This window comes from Erythrolamprus reginae, chromosome 3, assembly GCF_031021105.1.
Source record: "Erythrolamprus reginae isolate rEryReg1 chromosome 3, rEryReg1.hap1, whole genome shotgun sequence".
Taxonomy (NCBI): domain Eukaryota; kingdom Metazoa; phylum Chordata; class Lepidosauria; order Squamata; family Dipsadidae; genus Erythrolamprus; species Erythrolamprus reginae.
The window spans coordinates 26411507-26430489 of NC_091952.1; the positions used below are offsets into that span (position 1 = coordinate 26411507).

At 42.2% G+C, this 18983-nt stretch overlaps 1 protein-coding gene across 1 annotated transcript in view; it reads right to left on the reverse strand.

Annotated features, from left to right (window-relative positions):
• Positions 1-2684: 2684 nt before the first annotated feature.
• LOC139165304 (guanine nucleotide exchange factor subunit RIC1-like) overlaps positions 2685-18983 on the reverse strand; it is a gene marked incomplete at its 5' end in the record, with an annotated part of 229116 nt that continues 212817 nt past the window's right edge. Inside the window, 3 exons of the mRNA XM_070748502.1 lie at positions 2685-2739; positions 4791-4907; positions 11170-11270. Coding sequence (XP_070604603.1) covers positions 2685-2739; positions 4791-4907; positions 11170-11270 — 273 coding nt within the window. The remainder of the gene's footprint in view (positions 2740-4790; positions 4908-11169; positions 11271-18983) is intronic.

Genomic DNA, 18983 nt, shown 5'->3' on the forward strand with positions numbered 1-18983 from the left:
TATGATGGATCCCTCCCAAAAGAGAACTCAGTTTCGAAGTACTGATGTTCCCATGTTCGTGTGATCGCATTTTGGGCCCTTGGCAACCAACGCACATTTACAGTCATTTGTAGCAACCGCACTGTCACAGGACCAAGATTTATTATGTTTTTGCTACTGTAGAAATGCATTTACTTCCAGTTTCTGGCAAAAACAGGCCCAGGGTGAACATTGGGCTCACTTAACAGCTATGGCGGTGTTTTCTCAACCTTGACCTCTTTAAGCTGTGTGGATTTCAACTGCCACAATTCCTCTACCTGGAGGTAAGTACGGCTGGCTGGGGAATTCTGGGAGTTGAAGACCACATTGTTTGTTTGTTTGTTATTAATTAAATTTATATGCCGCCCAACTCTCGAGGGACTCTGGATGCCTTAAAATTAAAATCAACATCAAACATAGTTAAAAAAAAAAAACAATTTAAAATCCGATTTATAAAATTGTACATCTTTTTTGTGGCGAGATGCGGAAGATAAACCACCCGATCAGGCCTGCCCACAGAGCCTGGTCTTTAAGGCTTTTCTGAAGGCCAATAGAGTGAGGGCAGTACAAATCTCAGGAGGTAGGTGGTTTCAGAAAGCCAGTGCCACCACAAAGAAGGCCCTCCGCCATAGCCCCGCCAACCAACATTGCTTAGCTGCAGGGACCCGGAGAAGGCCAGTCACTCATGCTCTCATCACCTCGAGGCTCGACTACTGTAATGCTCTCTATATGGGGCTACCTTTGAAAAGTGTTCGGAAACTTCAGATTGTGCAGAATGCAGCTGCGAGAGCAATCATGGGCTCCCCTAAATATGTCCATGTCACACCAACACTCCCCCCAGTCTGCATTGGTTGCCGATCAGTTTCCGGTCACAATTCAAAGTGTTGGTTATGACCTATAAAGCCCTTCATGGCACCGGACCAGATTATCTCCGGGAGCGCCTTCTGCCGCACGAATCCCAGCGACTGATTAGGTCCCACAGAGTGGGCCTTCTCCAGGTCCCATGAACTAAACAATGTCGTTTGGCGGGACCCAGGGGAAGAGCCTTCCCTGTGGCTGCCCTGGCCCTCTGGAACCAACTCCCCCCAGAGATTAGAATTGCCCACACCCTCCTCGCCTTTCGTAACCTCCTTAAAACCCACCTCTGCCATCAGGCATGGGGGAACTGAGATATTCTTTTCCCCTAGGCCTCTACAATTTATGCATGGTATGTCTGTATGAATGTCTGGTTTTATAATAAGGCTTTTTTAGTTGTTTTAGTATTGGATTGTTACATGCTGTTTTTATCACTGTTGTTAGCCGCCCCGCGTCCACGGAGTGGGGCGGCATACAAATCCAATTAATAATAATAATAATAATAATAATAATAATAATAATAATAATAATAAGCCCTTGAATTGCATCCGGAGACTGATTGGGAGCTCTCAGAGAGTTGGTGTGATGTGGATATACCTAGGTGCACCCACAACAGCTTGTGTGGCTGCATTCTGGACCAGTTGTAGTCTCCAAACGCTTTTCAAGGGTAGTCCCATGTAGAACGTGTTGCGGTAGTCTAACCATGAGGTTAGTAGTCTAACCTTGAGGTTAAAGCAGCCCAGGTTGAGAAACAACCTTTTAAAAAAATCAGAAAAAATGTTATGAAAATAGGTCAAGGAATATGGTACCCTGTTTTATGACCATTATGACTTACAACTGTAATCACCAGGCTAAGCTGAGGACTACCCGTAGACAAGGGGGAGAGATTACCTTCTGTGACAATTTTTAAGAGTTTGAAGGTGATGTTGTACCCGCAGATATGGATTGTTTTCTTTGACCTTTTTAAAATGATCAGGTGCCTCTGGTTTTAGAATCGTTGTGAGCACCTAAGAATTTCACTAGGGCTAGAGCAGACATCAAGACTGAAGAAATGAGTGTATTTATCACATCCCTTTCAAAATTCTGAAATACTGTGGCCTTTCTCCATTGAACAAAATGTTTTTATGCCCTGCTGTGTAGCAGCTGTTGTATGTAAAGGTGCTTCTAATCACGTTGCTTGCAGTTGTAGGAAGGAGGAAAAAAACCCAAGTTAATCTTTGTCTCAAATTATAAGGTACCTGGGCTTCATGTTGCTTTACAAGTCAAAAATCAACACATTGAAATACCTTGTGAGTGTGGGGGGGAGGGGGGGGAATTACTGGAAGCCAGTTTGGATATTTAAACTGAAGAACTCAACTAAGCTTTCTTTGTGACTGGTGAAGTGGATTGCTTTCTTTTAAAATTCAGATTCTCTCCAGTAACAGCAACAAGACCTGGCAAAAGCTAAGAACAGGAAAATTGAAGAAAGAGACCGACGGGCTAATTCTGGCTGCTACAAGACCAAAACTTGAGAACGAATCCATATAAATCCAGAATTGAGAAGAGGGAAATAAAAAGCAAATGCCTTCTTTGCAAAGAAACTGAAGAAACAGTGGACCAGGTGGTTAGCTGCTGAATGATCGCATAGACTGACCAACAGAATAGCATGACAAAGGAGCAAAAATGGTGCAATGGAATATCGCTAAGAAATATCACTTGCTTGCAATCAAGATCTGGTGGGATTACAAAATAAACAAAGCAGTGGAAAATGAAGAAATCAAAGTACTCTGGGAATTCAAACAGACAAGTATTTCGTACACAACACCCCACGCTTAAATATCAGCGATAAGAAAGATAAAAATATCTGGATAGGAGATGTTGCAGTATCTAGAAATAGCAGAGTATATGAGAAAGAATTGGAGAAAAATTGCAGAATACAAAGATCTGCCAATAATGTAGAAGTAGAACATGTAGTATCAATAGGATGGTAGCACCATCCCTATCTACTGGACCCGATGGACTATGTGCATATTTCTTTAAAAAGCTCTCATCCAAAGCTGAATCTCTAAGCACATTTTTTGAAAAATCCTTCAGGACTAGCTTCTTACCCAATTTATGGTCACTAGCTACAGTCATCCTTATCTTCAAAAAAGGATTCCAATGATTAATTGTTCTAACTCTCAGGGAATATCTCCTTATTTCTAAGTTAGTTCTCTCCTTGATTAATTTCCATCCATTGCTTTTTATTCTGTCTTCAGAAGCTTTGGAGAATAGGTTGAGCCCTCTTTTTATGGCAGTCTCTTAAATATTTGGAACACTTTCATACCATGCCTAGTTCTGGAACTGAAAGATTTGTGATAGAATGGCTTGTGATCCATGAAAGTCTATGCAATAATACATTTTTTAGATGTTAAGATGTCCACAAGACTCATCATTTTTGCTGTAAGAGATTTCTTGCACTCTTTATTAAGTGGAAATTTATACAAAGTTTACATGTATGCCTCTCAGTTTCAACTTATTTGAGCAACTTACGGCTTATACTGGCAGTGCATTTATTTTTATTTCACACAGTAATATAGTGGTAACTATCTGAGGTATTATTATCAAGGCCATTTTGTAACATGGAGGCTGTGCTTCAGTAATTCAGGTCTGTGAAATAATTAAGAATTTGAAACTAAATTCCAAAATCACTTCTTTTAGAAGGCTAAAGGGACTATTATTTACATCAAATGGCAAAAAATTATGAAACAGCTAGCTTCCTGCTTGAATTCTGCCTCCTACCAGTTTAGCAAAATTATTATTATTTTTGTTCCCTTGGGTAAAAAAAACAAATAGGGAATTTATGCAATATTTGATTCTAGTTTGAAAAGAATTACCAGGCTTGTATGAAAAAGAAATTATTATTTGGAACGTGACTGTATTTCATCACAGGAAATCTTTATTTTCCTTCCTTCCTTCCTTCCTTCCTTCCTTCCTTCCTTCCTTCCTTCCTTCCTTCCTTCCTTCCTTCCTTCCTTCTGAAGCTTTAAACATTTGTATGATTATTGGGGCTACAGTTCTATAAATACTATGGTATTTATTGAAGGAATATAAAGCTATTTTGATTTTGGTTGCAACATTAGTTACATGAATTCATCATAGGTTTTTTTTAACTGAGAAAACCCAATTAGTATTTCTGTTCCCATATGTGATGTTTACTGTGTTTCATTAATCATATTCAACCAGACCCTTAGTACCATAGATGCTCCAGCAAAGTGGGTGGTTCTCCAATGTTGCTTAGAAACATAAAATATAGTGAAAATGTTAAAATATGAACTTGTTTTTGCAATTAAGCAAAGGTGTGGGAAAGATTTACAACTAACAATTGTCCTGAATATTTTTCCCCACTTCCTAGTTTGGTGAATTCCCATCTCTAACCAAGAAGGGGTTGAGTTACCACCACTGGCCTTTCTGACTATATATTAAATGACTTGCAGAGAGTCTCCAGAATTTCAGATAGGAGTCTGTCCTATTACATTCAGGAGATCCCAGAGAATTAAGAACTACAGGGATAAACAGGGAGTTATAGTAAACATGGAGCTGTTGTAAACCTACAACCATCCTCTCCATTTGTGCCAGTACTCATATTATCCAACCTATTGAATGGTAGGTTTCAGAATTTACCCTATGACAGGGTCAGGGCAGGAATCTGATGAAATAATAGAATTTAGGGTTGTGTTCTGCTTATGCTAATCTTTGGAGAGGGGTGGCATATAAATCCAAATAAGCTTACTAGCTAGCTAGCTAGCTAGCTAGCTAGCTAACTAACTAACTAACTAACTAACTAACTAACTAACTAACTAACTAACTAACTAACTAACTAACTAACTAACAATAAGACCAGACTCTTTCTGCTTGCTTTCCTTGCTATTCTCCATTTTACTTTATTTCTAACCTACCTTCTGTTTCCTAAGATTACGATGGGATTTACAGAGGAATCATTGAGTCTGTTGATGGGTTCTACAGAGGAATCATTGAGACTGTCATCTGCACCTCTATAACTGTCTGGTTTGGTACTGCAACCCAACAGGACCGACAAAGACATCAGAGGATTATCAGAACTGCAGAAAAAACAATGGCTGCCAACCTGCCTTCCATTGAGGACCTGTATACTGCACGAGTCAAAAAGAGGGCAGTGAAAATATTTACTGACCCTTCGCATCCTGGACACAAACTGTTTCAATTCCTACCCTCAAAACGTCGCTACAGAGCACTGCACACCAAGACAACTAGACACAAGAACAGTTTTTTCCCGAACGCCATCAGTCTACTAAACAAATAATTCCCTCAACGCTGTCAGACTTTTTACTAAATCTGCACTTCTATTTCTACTGGTTTTTCTCATCAGTCCTATCATCCTTTTCCTCCCACTTAGGACTATATCTGTAACTTGTTGCTTGCATCCTAATATTTGTAATAATATTGCTTATTTGACCCCTATTTGTATTAATATTGCTTATTTGACCCCTATGACAATCATTAAGTGTTGTATCACATGATTCTTGACAAATGTATCTTTTTCTTTTATGTACACTGAGAGCATAGGAACCAAGACAAATTCCTTGTGTGTCCAATCACACTTTGCCAATAAAATTCTATTCTATTCTATTATTCTATTCTATTCTATTCTATTCTATTTGTTAATTTCTGACGCCCAGTCCAGAGATTCCAGCAAAATCTGGAAACGAAGAGACAGACTTTAATAGCAGTTCTAAGTCATGTCTGGTCAGATTTCATCCCTCATTTTCCTCCCATAGCCCCCTAGGAATCTCTTAACCCTACTCAGAACCCACAGCTCTTCTGTGAAACAAGGGAAGTATCAGGAGCAAAGGGTCAAGAGAGGCAGCACAGGTGCAATTTTGTCCATTGCCTCAGCTGCCCTTTGGTTCCAGGATGTAATCACAGTCTCACAACATCTTAAAATAAGGAACTTTGTAACAAGACAATTGCTAGCCTTAAACGTGGGGGGTTATTCTCTTGTTTTTTATTCCTTTTTATTCTACATTCTGGTCCTACTTCTTTGTAAACCATTGCATAATTTTATTTTATTTTTTAAAGGAATCGCTACATAAGAATAAGAAGTTTGCATTGTTTGAAGTTCCTTTCTCCGTCTCTGGAGATTCATCATTTAAACCGACCAACCAGATATTCTCCAAAGTGATGAAATCAAATGTTTCCTAGTAAAGGATATTAAAGGGTTCTTGGTACTCTCTGAGCTTGGTTGTTTTCTTGCAGAAGTTTTATTACCCAAACCCATAATCAATAATGAGTATTCCATGGAATATATCCTCTAAACAACTTTTTTTTTTGCAAAAGATGTTACATATAAGACATGACAAGAATGAAACAAAATACTGTGCTCATTATTTTTCTTCTTTAAGCCTGTATTTTTATCTCTTTTTTCTTTCCTTTATAAAAGCTTATGGGAAGCTTTTGTGAATTTAAATTTTTGTCTCTGGGACAAAAGTATGTTACAAATAAAAGATTAATGCTGAGCAATTTTGCTTGGAGAAGCACAAGAAACTGATTAAAACAGGACAGTAAAATAATAAAATGTTAAGCCTTGCCCGGAACAGTGTTCAAAGCCAGATAAGATATAATATACAGTACACACAACCCACATTCCCAAACAGCCAAGATATAGTAAATTTATAATAAGAGACTCCCTCCGAGGGAGATGGGTGGTTGAAAAATGTGAAAAATAAATGAAAAAGATTAATTTAAACACAAACCTTATCCCCTCATATTCAAGCCCAGTTTTTTAAAAGGAAAATAAATGAAAATCAAATTGCCAGAGACATGGTAAGTAAAGCAGAATAATTCTAGTTGAAATAAGCTGCTGCCAAAACTTTTCAAAAAAATCTTGGTAAAATACACAAGTTTGGTACAAATTATCCTCCCCCCTCCCATTAAAACCAGACTGTATTTCTATAGTTCTTAAAACACACTGCAAGCCCAGTTGTAGAAGTTGCAATGTACATCTATCTACTAACAAAATGCCAGTCGTATCTCTTGTTTTTATCCCTTCTTTGTGCACATAAAGACTGTTTAGATTTAGATTAGATTTATTGGATTTATATGCCGCCCCTCTCCGCAAACTCGGGGCGGCTCCGCAAACTCGGGGCGGCTCAAACGTTATTCACACATTCCTTATTACTATTTTACTAATTACCATATACAGACTCAAAACCGTAGAAATGGTGGTAGACTTTAGGAGAAACCCTTCCACCCTTCCACCTCTCACAATACTAGACAACACAGTATCAACAGTAGAGACCTTCAAATTTCTAGGTTCTATCATATCTCAAGACCTAAAATGGTCCCCTAACATCAAAAACATCATCAAAAAAGCACAACAAAGAATGTTCTTTCTGCACCAGCTCAGGAAGCTCAAACTGCCCAAGGAGCTGCTGATACAGTTCTACAGAGGAATCATTGAGTCTGTCATCTGCACCTCTATAACTGTCTGGTTTGATGCTGCAACCCAACAGGACCGACACAGACTTCAGAGGATAATCAGACCTGCAAAAAACCCAATTGCTGCCAACCTGCCTTCCATTGAGGACCTGTATACTGCATGAGTCAAAAAGAGGGCGGGGAAAATATTTACTGACCCCTCGTATCCTGGACCCAAACTGTTTCAAAACGTCGCTACAGAGCACTGAACACCAAGACAACTAGACACAAGACCAGTTTTTCCCCGAATGCCATCACACTACTAAACAAATAATTCCCTCAACACTGTCAGACTTTTTACTAAGTCTGCACTACTATTTCTACTAGTTTTTTTCTCATCTTTCCTATCATCCTTTTCCTCCCACTTAGAACTGTATGATTGTAACTTGTTGCTTGTATCCTAAGATTTGTATTAATATTGATTGTTTCTTCATTGCTTATCTGACCCCTATGACAATCATTAAGTGTTGTACCACATGATTCTTGACAAATGTATCCATTTCTTTTATGTACTCTGAGAGCATATGCACCGAGACAAATTCCTTGTGTGTCCAATCATGTTGTGCTGTTTTTTGTGTTCTGTGAGCCGCCTCGTCTTTGGAGAAGGGCAGCATAAAAATCTTAATAATAATAATAATAATAATAATAATAATAATAATAATAATAATAATATTGAGAATCACAGCTCTAGAGTGATCACATTAATGGCGCATTGTGGTTCACTATTCCATAAACAAGGAAATAGGATCAACATTTTCAGCTTTTAAGAATTCCAGAAGAACATTCAAAATTCCATTGGATCTTAGGAGTCTTCCACGATAGGCTATTTTAATGAGACCCTAATAATAAAAGAGGATACAACACCGTAACTTACTTTACAAAGAATCTTTGGGATCCAAGTTTCGTTTTTCCAGTCCAGCATTAGAGTTCCCCTCCTCTCGATGCATGGAAAGCAGCTATTTTGCTCCATTCACTTAATGTTGGGTATCTTGCATAGTGACTACTTCATTCAATAACTGAGTAGGTATGACCACCCAATTGTGGTCATAAAAGAAAGAAGTCTTCGTAAAAGAAAGAATGCAAAAAACAATGTATTAGAATTCTTTGACTTCTTTACAATAACTCAAACACCAATTGAATTCACACCAGAGCTCCTCCTCCTAGGAATCTTCAAAAAAAAAAAAGATAGAAGTATTAAATGCTTGGTACTACATATAAACACCACAGCTAGAATAACATTTGTGCAACTTTGGAAAAATTCAGAAACTCCTCGAACGAACAGGTTCTGCTGTCAACGTGGCGTGAATCTGCAATAATAGGCATTTCTTCATAACCACGATTATGCCAAAATGGATTATATGTGTTCCGTCAGGCTCTCTGGTAGACTCCTCCCGAAAATTCAAAGGTACAAATTTCAGACACACACACATTTGAAAATTCAAAACAATGTTCTTTATAATGTAAATTCACTTAAACTAAGCCCTCTGTTTGTATAGCAAAGAGCACTTGTCTCCAAACAAACTGGTAATTTGTACAAGTCCCTTATCAGTTCTGAGATACTTAGCTTGCAGCTGTGAGGCAATTTACAGTCCTTCTTTCACAAAGTGAACCACCCTTTGCTCTGCTTTAGTTTCAAAGCGGGGGAAAAAGCAACACACCAAGGTCGAAGTCAGCAAGGCAGGCACAAAACACAACGATCAGATAATCCTCCACAATGGCCAAACCCGCACGCTGCTCTTTATAGCAGCCTCACTAATTACCACAGCCCCACCCAACCACAGGTGGCCTCATTTTCTTTGATAATAATCTCTCAGTTGTTGCTGCCTATGCATCGCTCTCCGCATGCGTGGCTGTATCATTTAACTCTTGTTCCGAATCCAAGGAGGAGCTAGATAATTGATCTCCTTCTGAGCTGTCTGCCACACTCTCCTCCTCCCTGTCACTCATGTCTTCTTGGTCAGAGGAGCCTTCATCAGCAGATTCCACTGGGAGCAAAACAGGCCTGCGGCATGTGGATGTCTCCCCCACATCCACAGTCCTTGGGGCAGGAGCTGGGCCAGAGTTAACCACAACAATAGGTGTACTGTTGAATGCTGAATCCTAGTAGCTTTTCTCTTCATTGCTTTTTCCCACTCCCCTAATAATTCAAGGATATCTGTAGTTGGTGTATTAAGCAAAAGGCCTGTTTCTGAAAGGGAGGGGGAAATTTCTTAGGGTAGAGAAATTAAATTAGCAGCATGGGCTGCAATGCACATGAAATCAAGGATTTATTAAGGAATTCTGCAGAGACAATAAACATTAGGGGGAACCTAATGGAGCAGAACTCCTAAGTGAAAACCTAGGAAAGGGGAAAGCAATTTCAAGATAATGCTTTTAAATTTACATAATTTGGGAAATGGGCAGCAGAGTTGGAGGAAAAAACACACCCCATCTGGACTCCGATCTCTGCAGGTGCTTGTGCTTGGCCAAAGACTAACTTTGTTATTTTTTTTAATAAAAGCCCTATAAAAAGTGAGAGACAAAGAGCAACTGTAGGAAAACTTTGCTTCTTCGCCTAGTACAGTGATGGAGAAACTTTTAGACCAGTGATGTTGAACCTATGGCATGGGTGCCACAGGTGGCACACGGAGCCATATCCGCTGGCACATGAGCCGTTGCCCTAACTCAGCTCCAATGTGCATGTGTGTGCTGGCCAGCTGATTTTTGGCTCTCACTGAGGCTCTGGGAGGGTGTTTGTGTCCGAGATACTAAGGAGGCATTACTTCCAAACTTTGAAACAAAAATATGTCTAAGCACTGTAAAGCCCTTGGCAATTACATGCTAGGCCAGTGATGGCAAACCTATGCCATGGGTACCACAGGTGGCACACGGAGCCATATCTAGTGGCATGCAAGCCATTGCCCTAGCAGAGCTCCAACATGCATGTGTGTGCCAGCCAGCTGATTTTTGACCAGCACAGAGGCTCTGGGAGGGCGTTTCCCCCAGGGGGAATGGGGGAGGGCGTTGACGGCAGAAAAAGATCTCATGGTCCGTCTAGTCTGCCCTTATACTATTTCCTGCATTTTATCTTAGAATAGAATTTTATTGGCTAAGTGTGATTGGACAAACAAGGAGTTTGTCTTGGAGCATATGCTCTCAGCGTACATAAAAGAAAAGGATGCATTTGTCAAGAATCATGTGGTACAACACTTAATGATTGTCATAGGGGTCAAATAAGCAATGAAGAAACCATCAATATTAATAAAACTATTAGGATACAAGCAACAGGTTAAAGTCATACAGTCCTAAGTGGGAGGAAAAGAATGATAGGAATGATGAGAAAAACTAGTAGAAATAGAAGTGCAGACTTAGTAAAAAGTCTGACAGCATTGAGGGAATTATTTGTTTAATAGAGTGATGGCGTTCAGGGAAAAAAATTCTTGTGTCTATTTTTTTGTGTGTGTGCAGTGCTCTGTAGCGACATTTTTAGGGTAGGAGTTGAAACAGTTTATGTCCAGGATGTGAGGGGTCAGTAAATATTTTCCCTGCCCTCTTTTTGACTCATGCAGTATACAGGTCCTCAATGGAAGGCAAGTTGGCAGCAACTGTTTTTTCTTCAGTTCTTAGGATGGATATATGTTTATCTCAGGCATGTTTAAATTCAGTTACTGTGGATTTACCAACCACGTCTGCTGGACGTTTGTTCCAAGCGTCTACTAAAATAATATCTTCTCACGTTGCTTCTGATCTTTTCCCCAACTAACCTCAGATTGTGCCCCCTTGTACGTGGCAACTGATGTTTCTGTAAGGGCCGAGGCAGCAGTAGGTAGAACTGGCACTTACCATCTGCCTCTTAAGTTTTTGAAAGTGTCTGGACTGGCTTTTGTGATTATTGTGCCCAGGATAACTGACAAAGAGATGCTTTTAAGCGTTTGGGGCAAGCACTATTGATGAGTAGATTTACACCAGCAATCTGTTAATGGAGCCCCATCCTAGGAGGGTCATTCAGGACCCTAGTTGCAAAACACAAACAACTGACAGCAGATACATTTTAAAAAAATGTTATCTCCCTCATTTCACCGTGTTCCTTTTCCTCCTTCTCTTTCCAGCACGGAGATCTCAATACATTCGTGCGAGGGGGGGGGGTTGTAATAAATAAATAAATAAATAAATAATTAAAAAATGCTTTGAAGGATCCAAAGGCATTATACATGTGCTAAGTGTTGCTATTTTGAGCCAGGCTGGCTTTGGGTGGTGGAGACTGGACCATCCATCAAAAAGCTCTTTTTTTGAGCAGGTTGGTGGGGAAAATACTGTACTTGCCATCAGGCGCTGGATCTGAATATATTTTATTATATTTTATTCCCCTGCTGAATTTAAGCCGGTTTGCCCTTTTTCTCCCCCCGGGCCTGCAAGAAGGAGATAGGGAAGCCTTTATCCCGCCTCTAAGATATCCCCAGTATCAGAAGAGCTGTTTAGACAGCCCCCCCTCATTAATCCTACCTGGACCGTTTCTTTTCTTGTTTTTCTTTTTTTCCCCCATTGTCTCCTGACTCCTTTTGAGCAGTGAATATACAACCCATTCACTTTTTCTTTCCCCTTTTTCTTTCCCCCCCTCTCCCCTCCGCCCTTCCTGTCTTCCTTCCACGCCTCCGCTTCGCCTTTAATCTCGCACGTTCGGAACGCAGCGGGGGGGGGGGGGAGCGCACGGACACCCGCTGCGCAACAAGGCGATTCCCTTTCCATTCATTCGTTCATTCATTCATTCATTCGGCCAGGCGGGCGATCGTTCAGCCGCCTCGCGTCGGCTGCTTTCTCTTGGACTCTTTTCAGTATCCCAAACGCGTTTCAAGCCCCCTGCCTTAAACGTCCGCTTCTGCTTGGCTGCCACTCACCCGTTCGACTCTCTTTCTTTCCCTCCTTCTACCTCTCTCTCTCTTCCTCCCTCCCTCTTTCTCTCTCTTTTCCTCTCTCCTTCCTTCTCTCTCACTCTCTCCCCTTCTCTCTCCCCCTCCTTCTCTTTTTTCTCTCTCCCCTCCTTTGCTCTCTCTCCCTCTCTCTCCCTCTTTCTCTCTCTTTACCTCTCTTCCTCCTTGTCTCTCTTTCCCTCTGTCCTTCCTTCTCTCTCTTCCTCTCCCTCTTTCTCTCTCTCTTCCTCCGTCTCTCTTTCCCCCTCTTCCTCCTTCTCTCTCTCTCCCTTCTCTCTCTCTCCCCCTCCCTTCTCTCTCTCTCCCTCTCTCTCTCCCTCCTCTCTCTTTCCCTTTCTTTCTCATTCTCTCTCTCCCTTTTCTCTCTCTCTTCCTCCTTCTCTCTCCTCCCTTATCACTCCCTCCCTCCCTCTCTCTATCTCTCCATCTCTCTCTCTCTCATAGGGTGGCGTTGGGTGTTTCCACTCACGTCCGTCCTCCCCTTCTCCTCTTGCTCCGCAGGTGAGTGGCTGTATGGCTTAGTCTAGCTTTTAATCGGGTCTCCCTGGCTCCATTCCCCACGATCCGTTGTTTTCGTGGGATCCCTCCCCCAGTATGTGTAATTACAGTTTCGTCACCCGTCTGGAAGCGGGGACGGGGTGGGGGATGGGGATTCGGGGCACGGAGGTGGGGTGTCCTGCCTCAAAGCGAAGGGCACGACTACCTCTCCATCCCACCCCCTTCCTCTTTTCCCGGCGACTAAACAGATCTGCCTTCTAACTGAGGAGCCCCCGGAGTATAACCCGGAGTTGGGCGGCATATAAATCCGGTTAAAGATTAAAAGGACCCCCCTTGCTTCATTTTCTTACCCGTCACCCCATTCCCTCCCATCCACCCCGACCCTAAGCCTGATCTCCGGAGCCGTTTTACCGCCGGAGCTTCTGAGCCTTAGCAGGGGATTTTGTATTGTGATTCTCATTCTTCCTCGGGTTCCATTGTTTCGCCTCCCCTGTCTTGATTATTGATGAGAACAATTTGCAGTACGTGATGCTTAATGCGGTGGGAACAAACGAGAGTGACGGGGAAGGGAGGGGGAGGACAAGAGCGGCGCGTCAGCTTCCACCCCCCCCCCCCCCTTCCTCCTTCCCTCTCTCCTCCCGGCCTCTCCTTGGGAAATTCCCTCCCAGTCTCGGCCACAGCAGCCCGGCCGACGCGTCTCCTACCGCCGGAGCGCCTCGGAGCAGCCGGGTCGCTGCCTTTTAATCCCTTGGGGGGGGGGGATGCACGACGTCCGACACGTGCGGGCTTCGCGTGGTCTACTTCGTGCAATAGCCCCCACACACACACTTGACTTGAGACTCCGTGGCAGAAAGCAAGATGAGCCGCGCTGACCCGGAGGTGGGCTGCTAAGGTGGAACGGTGACCTGTGTGTCCCTTCCTCTCCCCCCCCCCGGCTCTGAGTGGTGGCGCGATTCTGCTGCTGCACCTGGGCAGGTAGGCGCGGACCCGCAGGTGTCACCTGGAGTGTTGCATTCAGGTGCTGGTGCCCACACTTCAAAAGAGACATTGAAATTCTGGAAAAGGTACAGAAAAGAGCAACCAAAATGATAAGGGGACTAGAAACCAAAACATACTACTACTACTACTACTACTACTACTACTACTACTACTACTACTACTACTACTAATAATAATAATAATAATAATAATAATAATAATAATATTGTGCCAAAGGATCTCAGCAAACATTTGAAACCCATCGGAATTGACAAAATCTCCACCTGTCAATTGCAAAAGGCCGCTTTACTGGGATCGGCAAACAATTCCCCGCTACATCACGCAGTCCTAGGTGCTTGGGAAGCGCCCAACTGGTGATAAAATACGAAATCCAGCATAGTGATCTCGTTTGCTGTGTTGTGTTGACATAATAATAATAATAATAATAATAATAATAATAATAATGATGATGATGATGATGACGATGATTTATTAGATTTGTATGCCACCCCTCTCCAAAGACTTGGGGCGGCTCACAACAACATAAACAGTGGTAGGGAATGGAAGGCTTTATACCAGTGATATACCTATGGCACAAGTGGCACAGGTGGCATGTGGAGCCATATCTGCTGGCACAGGAGCCGTTGCCCTAGCTCATCTCCAATGTGCATGTCGCCCCGAGTCTTCGGAGAAGGGCAGCATATAAATCTAATATAATAATAATAATAACAACAACAACAACAACAACAACAATAACAAGAACAACAAGAACAACAATAATAATAATAATAATGTGTGTGTGTGTGTGTGTAAATAAATATAGAAGGGAGGGAGGGAGGGAAGGAGGTAAGAAAGAGAGAGAGAGAGAGAAAGAAAGAAAGAGAGAGAGAAAGAGAGAGAGAGAGGGAGAGAGAAAGAAAGAAAGAAAGAAAGGGAGAGAGAGAGAGAGAAAGAGAGAGAAAGGAAGAAAGAAAGAAAGAAAGAGAGAGAGAGAGATAAAGAGAGGGAGAAAGAAAGAAAGAAAAAGAAAGAAGGAAAGAAAGAAAGAAAGAAAGGGAGAGAGAGAGAGAAAAAAAAAGAGAGAGAAAGGAAGAAAGAAAGAGAAAGAGAAAGAAAGAAAGAAAGAAAGAAAGAAAGAATCTCCATAGACTTAATTAAGTACGAGGCTGTTTCTGATCCATGTTTGAATGGCAAATGAGGCCCTGGGTACCCAACTGTGGTGGGATTGTGACATGAATAGCCACCTGGGCAGCATTAAAAACTTGTGTAATAAATATGGTCTGGAACCCGGGAGAACAATAAATGTAACCATTTACTTGTACGGTGAGTTCGGATTAAATTGCAGTAATAAATAATTTCACTATGATGAGCCCTTATCTGTTTAATCATTAAGGAGCTTGGCAAACTTACAGAGTGACAAATTGAGAGCAACTGTTGAGAGGTGCTCTGGAGGCAGCAGCCAAGGCTTGGAGCAGAAGGAGGACGTTCTGCCCGAACACCGTACAATTCGGGAGTGAAACCGGCATTCTGCAGGTTTCATGGAAGGTGACGATTTCTTCGGTTTAAATGATTTTTTGGGTGGGGGGGGAACTGCATCAATTCCCACCAATCACAGCCAGCATTGCCAGGCACAAGGGATGAGATGATCCAAAATAATAATAATAATAATAATAATAATAATAATAATAACAACAACAACAACAACAACAACAACAACAACAATAATGACATCAAGTAGCTTGTCTGAATATCTAATAGTCCAGAGGTCTTCAAACTTGGCAACTTTAAGACTTGTGGACTTCAACTCTCAGAATACTCCAGCCGGTTGGAGAATTCTGGGAGTTGAAGTCCACAAGTCTTAAAGTTGCCAAGTTTGGGGACCCCTGTGATAGTGTGTAGAGTTTCAGTACAGCAGCCAGACAGCCCATACTAACTTCTAAAACAGAAAAACGATTAACAGATTAACAGATTTCTGTCTGAGGACTGAACAACTCATCAATGGCCAAAAATTACATTTCACGTTTTGGGATGAGTGACAGACTGATAGAAGATGGGCCTACATAAAACCACAACTAGATTAGGACAATATTCTAACACTGGAAGTTTTTAAGAAGATGTTGGACAACCATCTGTCTGAAGTGGTTTCCTTCCTAAGCAGGGGGTTGGACTAGAAGACCTCCAAGGTCCCTTCCAACTTGGTTGTTGTTCTTGTTGTTATCTTTTATCTGTTATCTGTTATCTGTTATCTGTTATCTGTTATTGTTATAAGGGCGGCATACAAATCCAATAAATAAGTAAGTAAGTAAGTAAGTAAGTAAGTAAGTAAGTAAGTAAGTAAGTAAGTAAGTAAATAAATATTATTATTATTGCTGCTGCTGCTGCTGCTGCTGCTGCTGCTGCTGCTGCTACTACTACTACTACTACTACTACTACTACTACTACTACGGAGTGAGATGTTTCCCTGATGTGGCCATTTGAGGGGATATATCACAGTTTTTACATATTTTTTTTTTCCTGGCTGCAAATGCTCTAAAAACTATATCAGTTTTCAAACGTTTGTGTTCAGAGAGGGAATCTATGGGCCACAATACAGTGGCTTGACGGTCCTGGAATCCCTAAGCCAATATTGTTTGCACTGCTCATACCCAAACTGAATTCCCTCTTCATAATGTCTGACTTTTTAATTTGGGGTGATCAGAAAGTTTGAGAGTTCTGTAGAGCAGTGGTCACCAACCCACCCAGGGGCTGCAACTCATTTGAAACCCAGCCACACATATCGCAGGCAAGCACACAAACTTGCAGTTCCAGTTCAGTGAAAGGCTGCAAGTTTTTTTACTACCACACTGTGGGCGTGACATTTGTGGGTGTAGCTTGCCGGCCATGTGACCAGGTGGGTGTGGCTTGACGATCATGTGACCCACGGGTGGCTTAAAGGTCATATGACTGGCTTAAAGGTGGCCAACTTGATATCACTCACGTCGAGGGTTTGGATTAGGGTGCCTGGCCTCTCCTTGCCTCACAGAGATACAATTTCCCTATCTATTTACTATTACTGAACATCCAAAATATACTATTTAATTCGATGTATATATGCCATATGTGTACATGCAGGCACACAAAAATATACATTATCTACTATATAAACTGTATGTCTATGTTCACACACTCACAGCTCTTCTAAAAATTATACACATTCAACCTCATTTACTGCGATAGGAAAAACGTACCTACAACCCAGAAGGGAAAAAAGAAAAACAAATTCAAAATTTTTCTACCAGTTCCCGTAGGAGCCCATCAGTGTTCCAGTTGCACAAGTAGCAGGTGCACACCGAACCATCCCCTCTCTCCCCCCCCCTCTCCTGGCAGTCTGCAAAGCCAGAAAGGTTGGGGACTGCTGCTGTAGAGGATCTAAGATCCTAGTACAGTGATGGCAACTTTTTTTTGCTCAGGGTGCTAAAAGGAGGCACGTGTGTGTGCCCACCCACATAATGCAATGCCCTCTCCTCATGCATGCACACACAATTCCCCTTGTGCTCCCTCCGCCCCCCACCGCACAATCATACAGGCCTCACTGAAGCCTCCGGACTCTGGATGGCCAAAAATGGGCCCAACAGGCCTACCGGAAGTTTGTTTCCAAACTTCCGGTAGGCCCATTGGGCCCATTTTTCACCTTCCCCAAACTTCAGGGTTATTATTATTATTTATTAGACTTGTATGCCGCCCCTCTCCGGAGACCTGGGGCACCTCACAAAATACTTTCCTGAAGCCTGGGAGGGCGAAAAATGGCACAACAGGCAGACCGGAATTTTGTTTTCAAACTTCGAGTAGGCCCGTTGGGCCTGTTTTTCACCATCCACAGACTTTAGAGGCTTTCCCGAAGGCCTGGGGAAGGTGAACATGGCCTCCTCCACCCTCCAGAAGGCCAAATATCAGCTAGCCAGGGTGCAAATGTGCTCTGGAGCTGACATAGGGCAACGCCTTGCATGCCCTCAGATATGGCTCCATGTGTCACCTGTGCCATAGGTTTGCTATCACTGTCCTAGCAATTCTGCACAGAGTTCTGATGTTCCTAGGATCCGTTGGAGCCATTCTCCCAGTTTAGGAGTCACAGTCCCACAAGTGCTCCTTTCTCACACACACCGAAAGCCCTGCGGCCTTCACCACGTTTTTGTTCTAACCCCAAGAATGTGCTGGGATTGTTAACGATTTATGTTTCCTTGGCGCATAATGGGATCGGTGTGGGCCTTTTAAGTCACGCAGCAGAGCAAACAAATTGAATAACAGGGGAGTGGCATTTTTTTAATTTCATTTAAGGTTGCACTTCCCTCACTTGTTCTGTATTTGCCAAGTAGGGATTCTAATGAAGTGTCCCAGGGGGATATTGCAAGAATCAGTGTTAATGTTGTGTGCATACGTGTGTCATCGTGGGGGGCAGGTGGGACTAGAAGAAAAAGGCTGCTGGTTGTTGTTGTTTTTTTAAATTTCTTCCTACAGCAAAATAAATGTCGCTGCCAGAAGTTCACAATGGGTTGCTGCGTGATCATTTAACGGGAATGGCATTTAGCTTTCGCATTAAGTAGATCTACACAAGAAGGCAGGTGGGAAAGAAAGAAGTACCACGGAAGATAACAACTTGTTCAGTTCTCCAGCGTACCAGCTGGAGTGGGGAAAGTAGCACGGAAAGATATTGACCATCTATTAAGGCCAGGATATAAATTCATCTGGGCATGTTCGCTGGACAACTGGAACAATGGGCCAGCTCCTGAACCATTACTTTTTTTAAAAAAATTCTCAAACAAATCTGTGAAATAATTAAGTTTGCTTGATGATATCTTGAGATACAGTGGTACCTCTACTTACGAACTTAATTCGTTCCGAGACCAGGTTCTTAAGTAGAACATTTTGTAAGAAGAAGCAATTTTTCCCATAGGAATCAATGTAAAAGCAAATAATGTGTGCAATTAGGGAAACCACAGGGAAGGTGGAGGCCCTGTTTCCTCCCAGGAGATTCCTAGAGAGGTCCCATGGAGGCTTCTCTCCACGTTTCTGGCCCTGTTTCCTCCCAGGAGATTCCTAGAGAGGCCACACAGAGGCTTCTCCCTACCTTTTTCGGTTACAGTTTCGAAGGCTCGGGTTTGTAAGTGGAAAATGGTTCTTGAGGAGAGGCAAAAAAATATTGAACACCCGGTTCTTATCTAGAAAAGTTCTTAAGTAGAGGTGTTCTTAGGTAGAGGTATCACTATATCTGAGAAT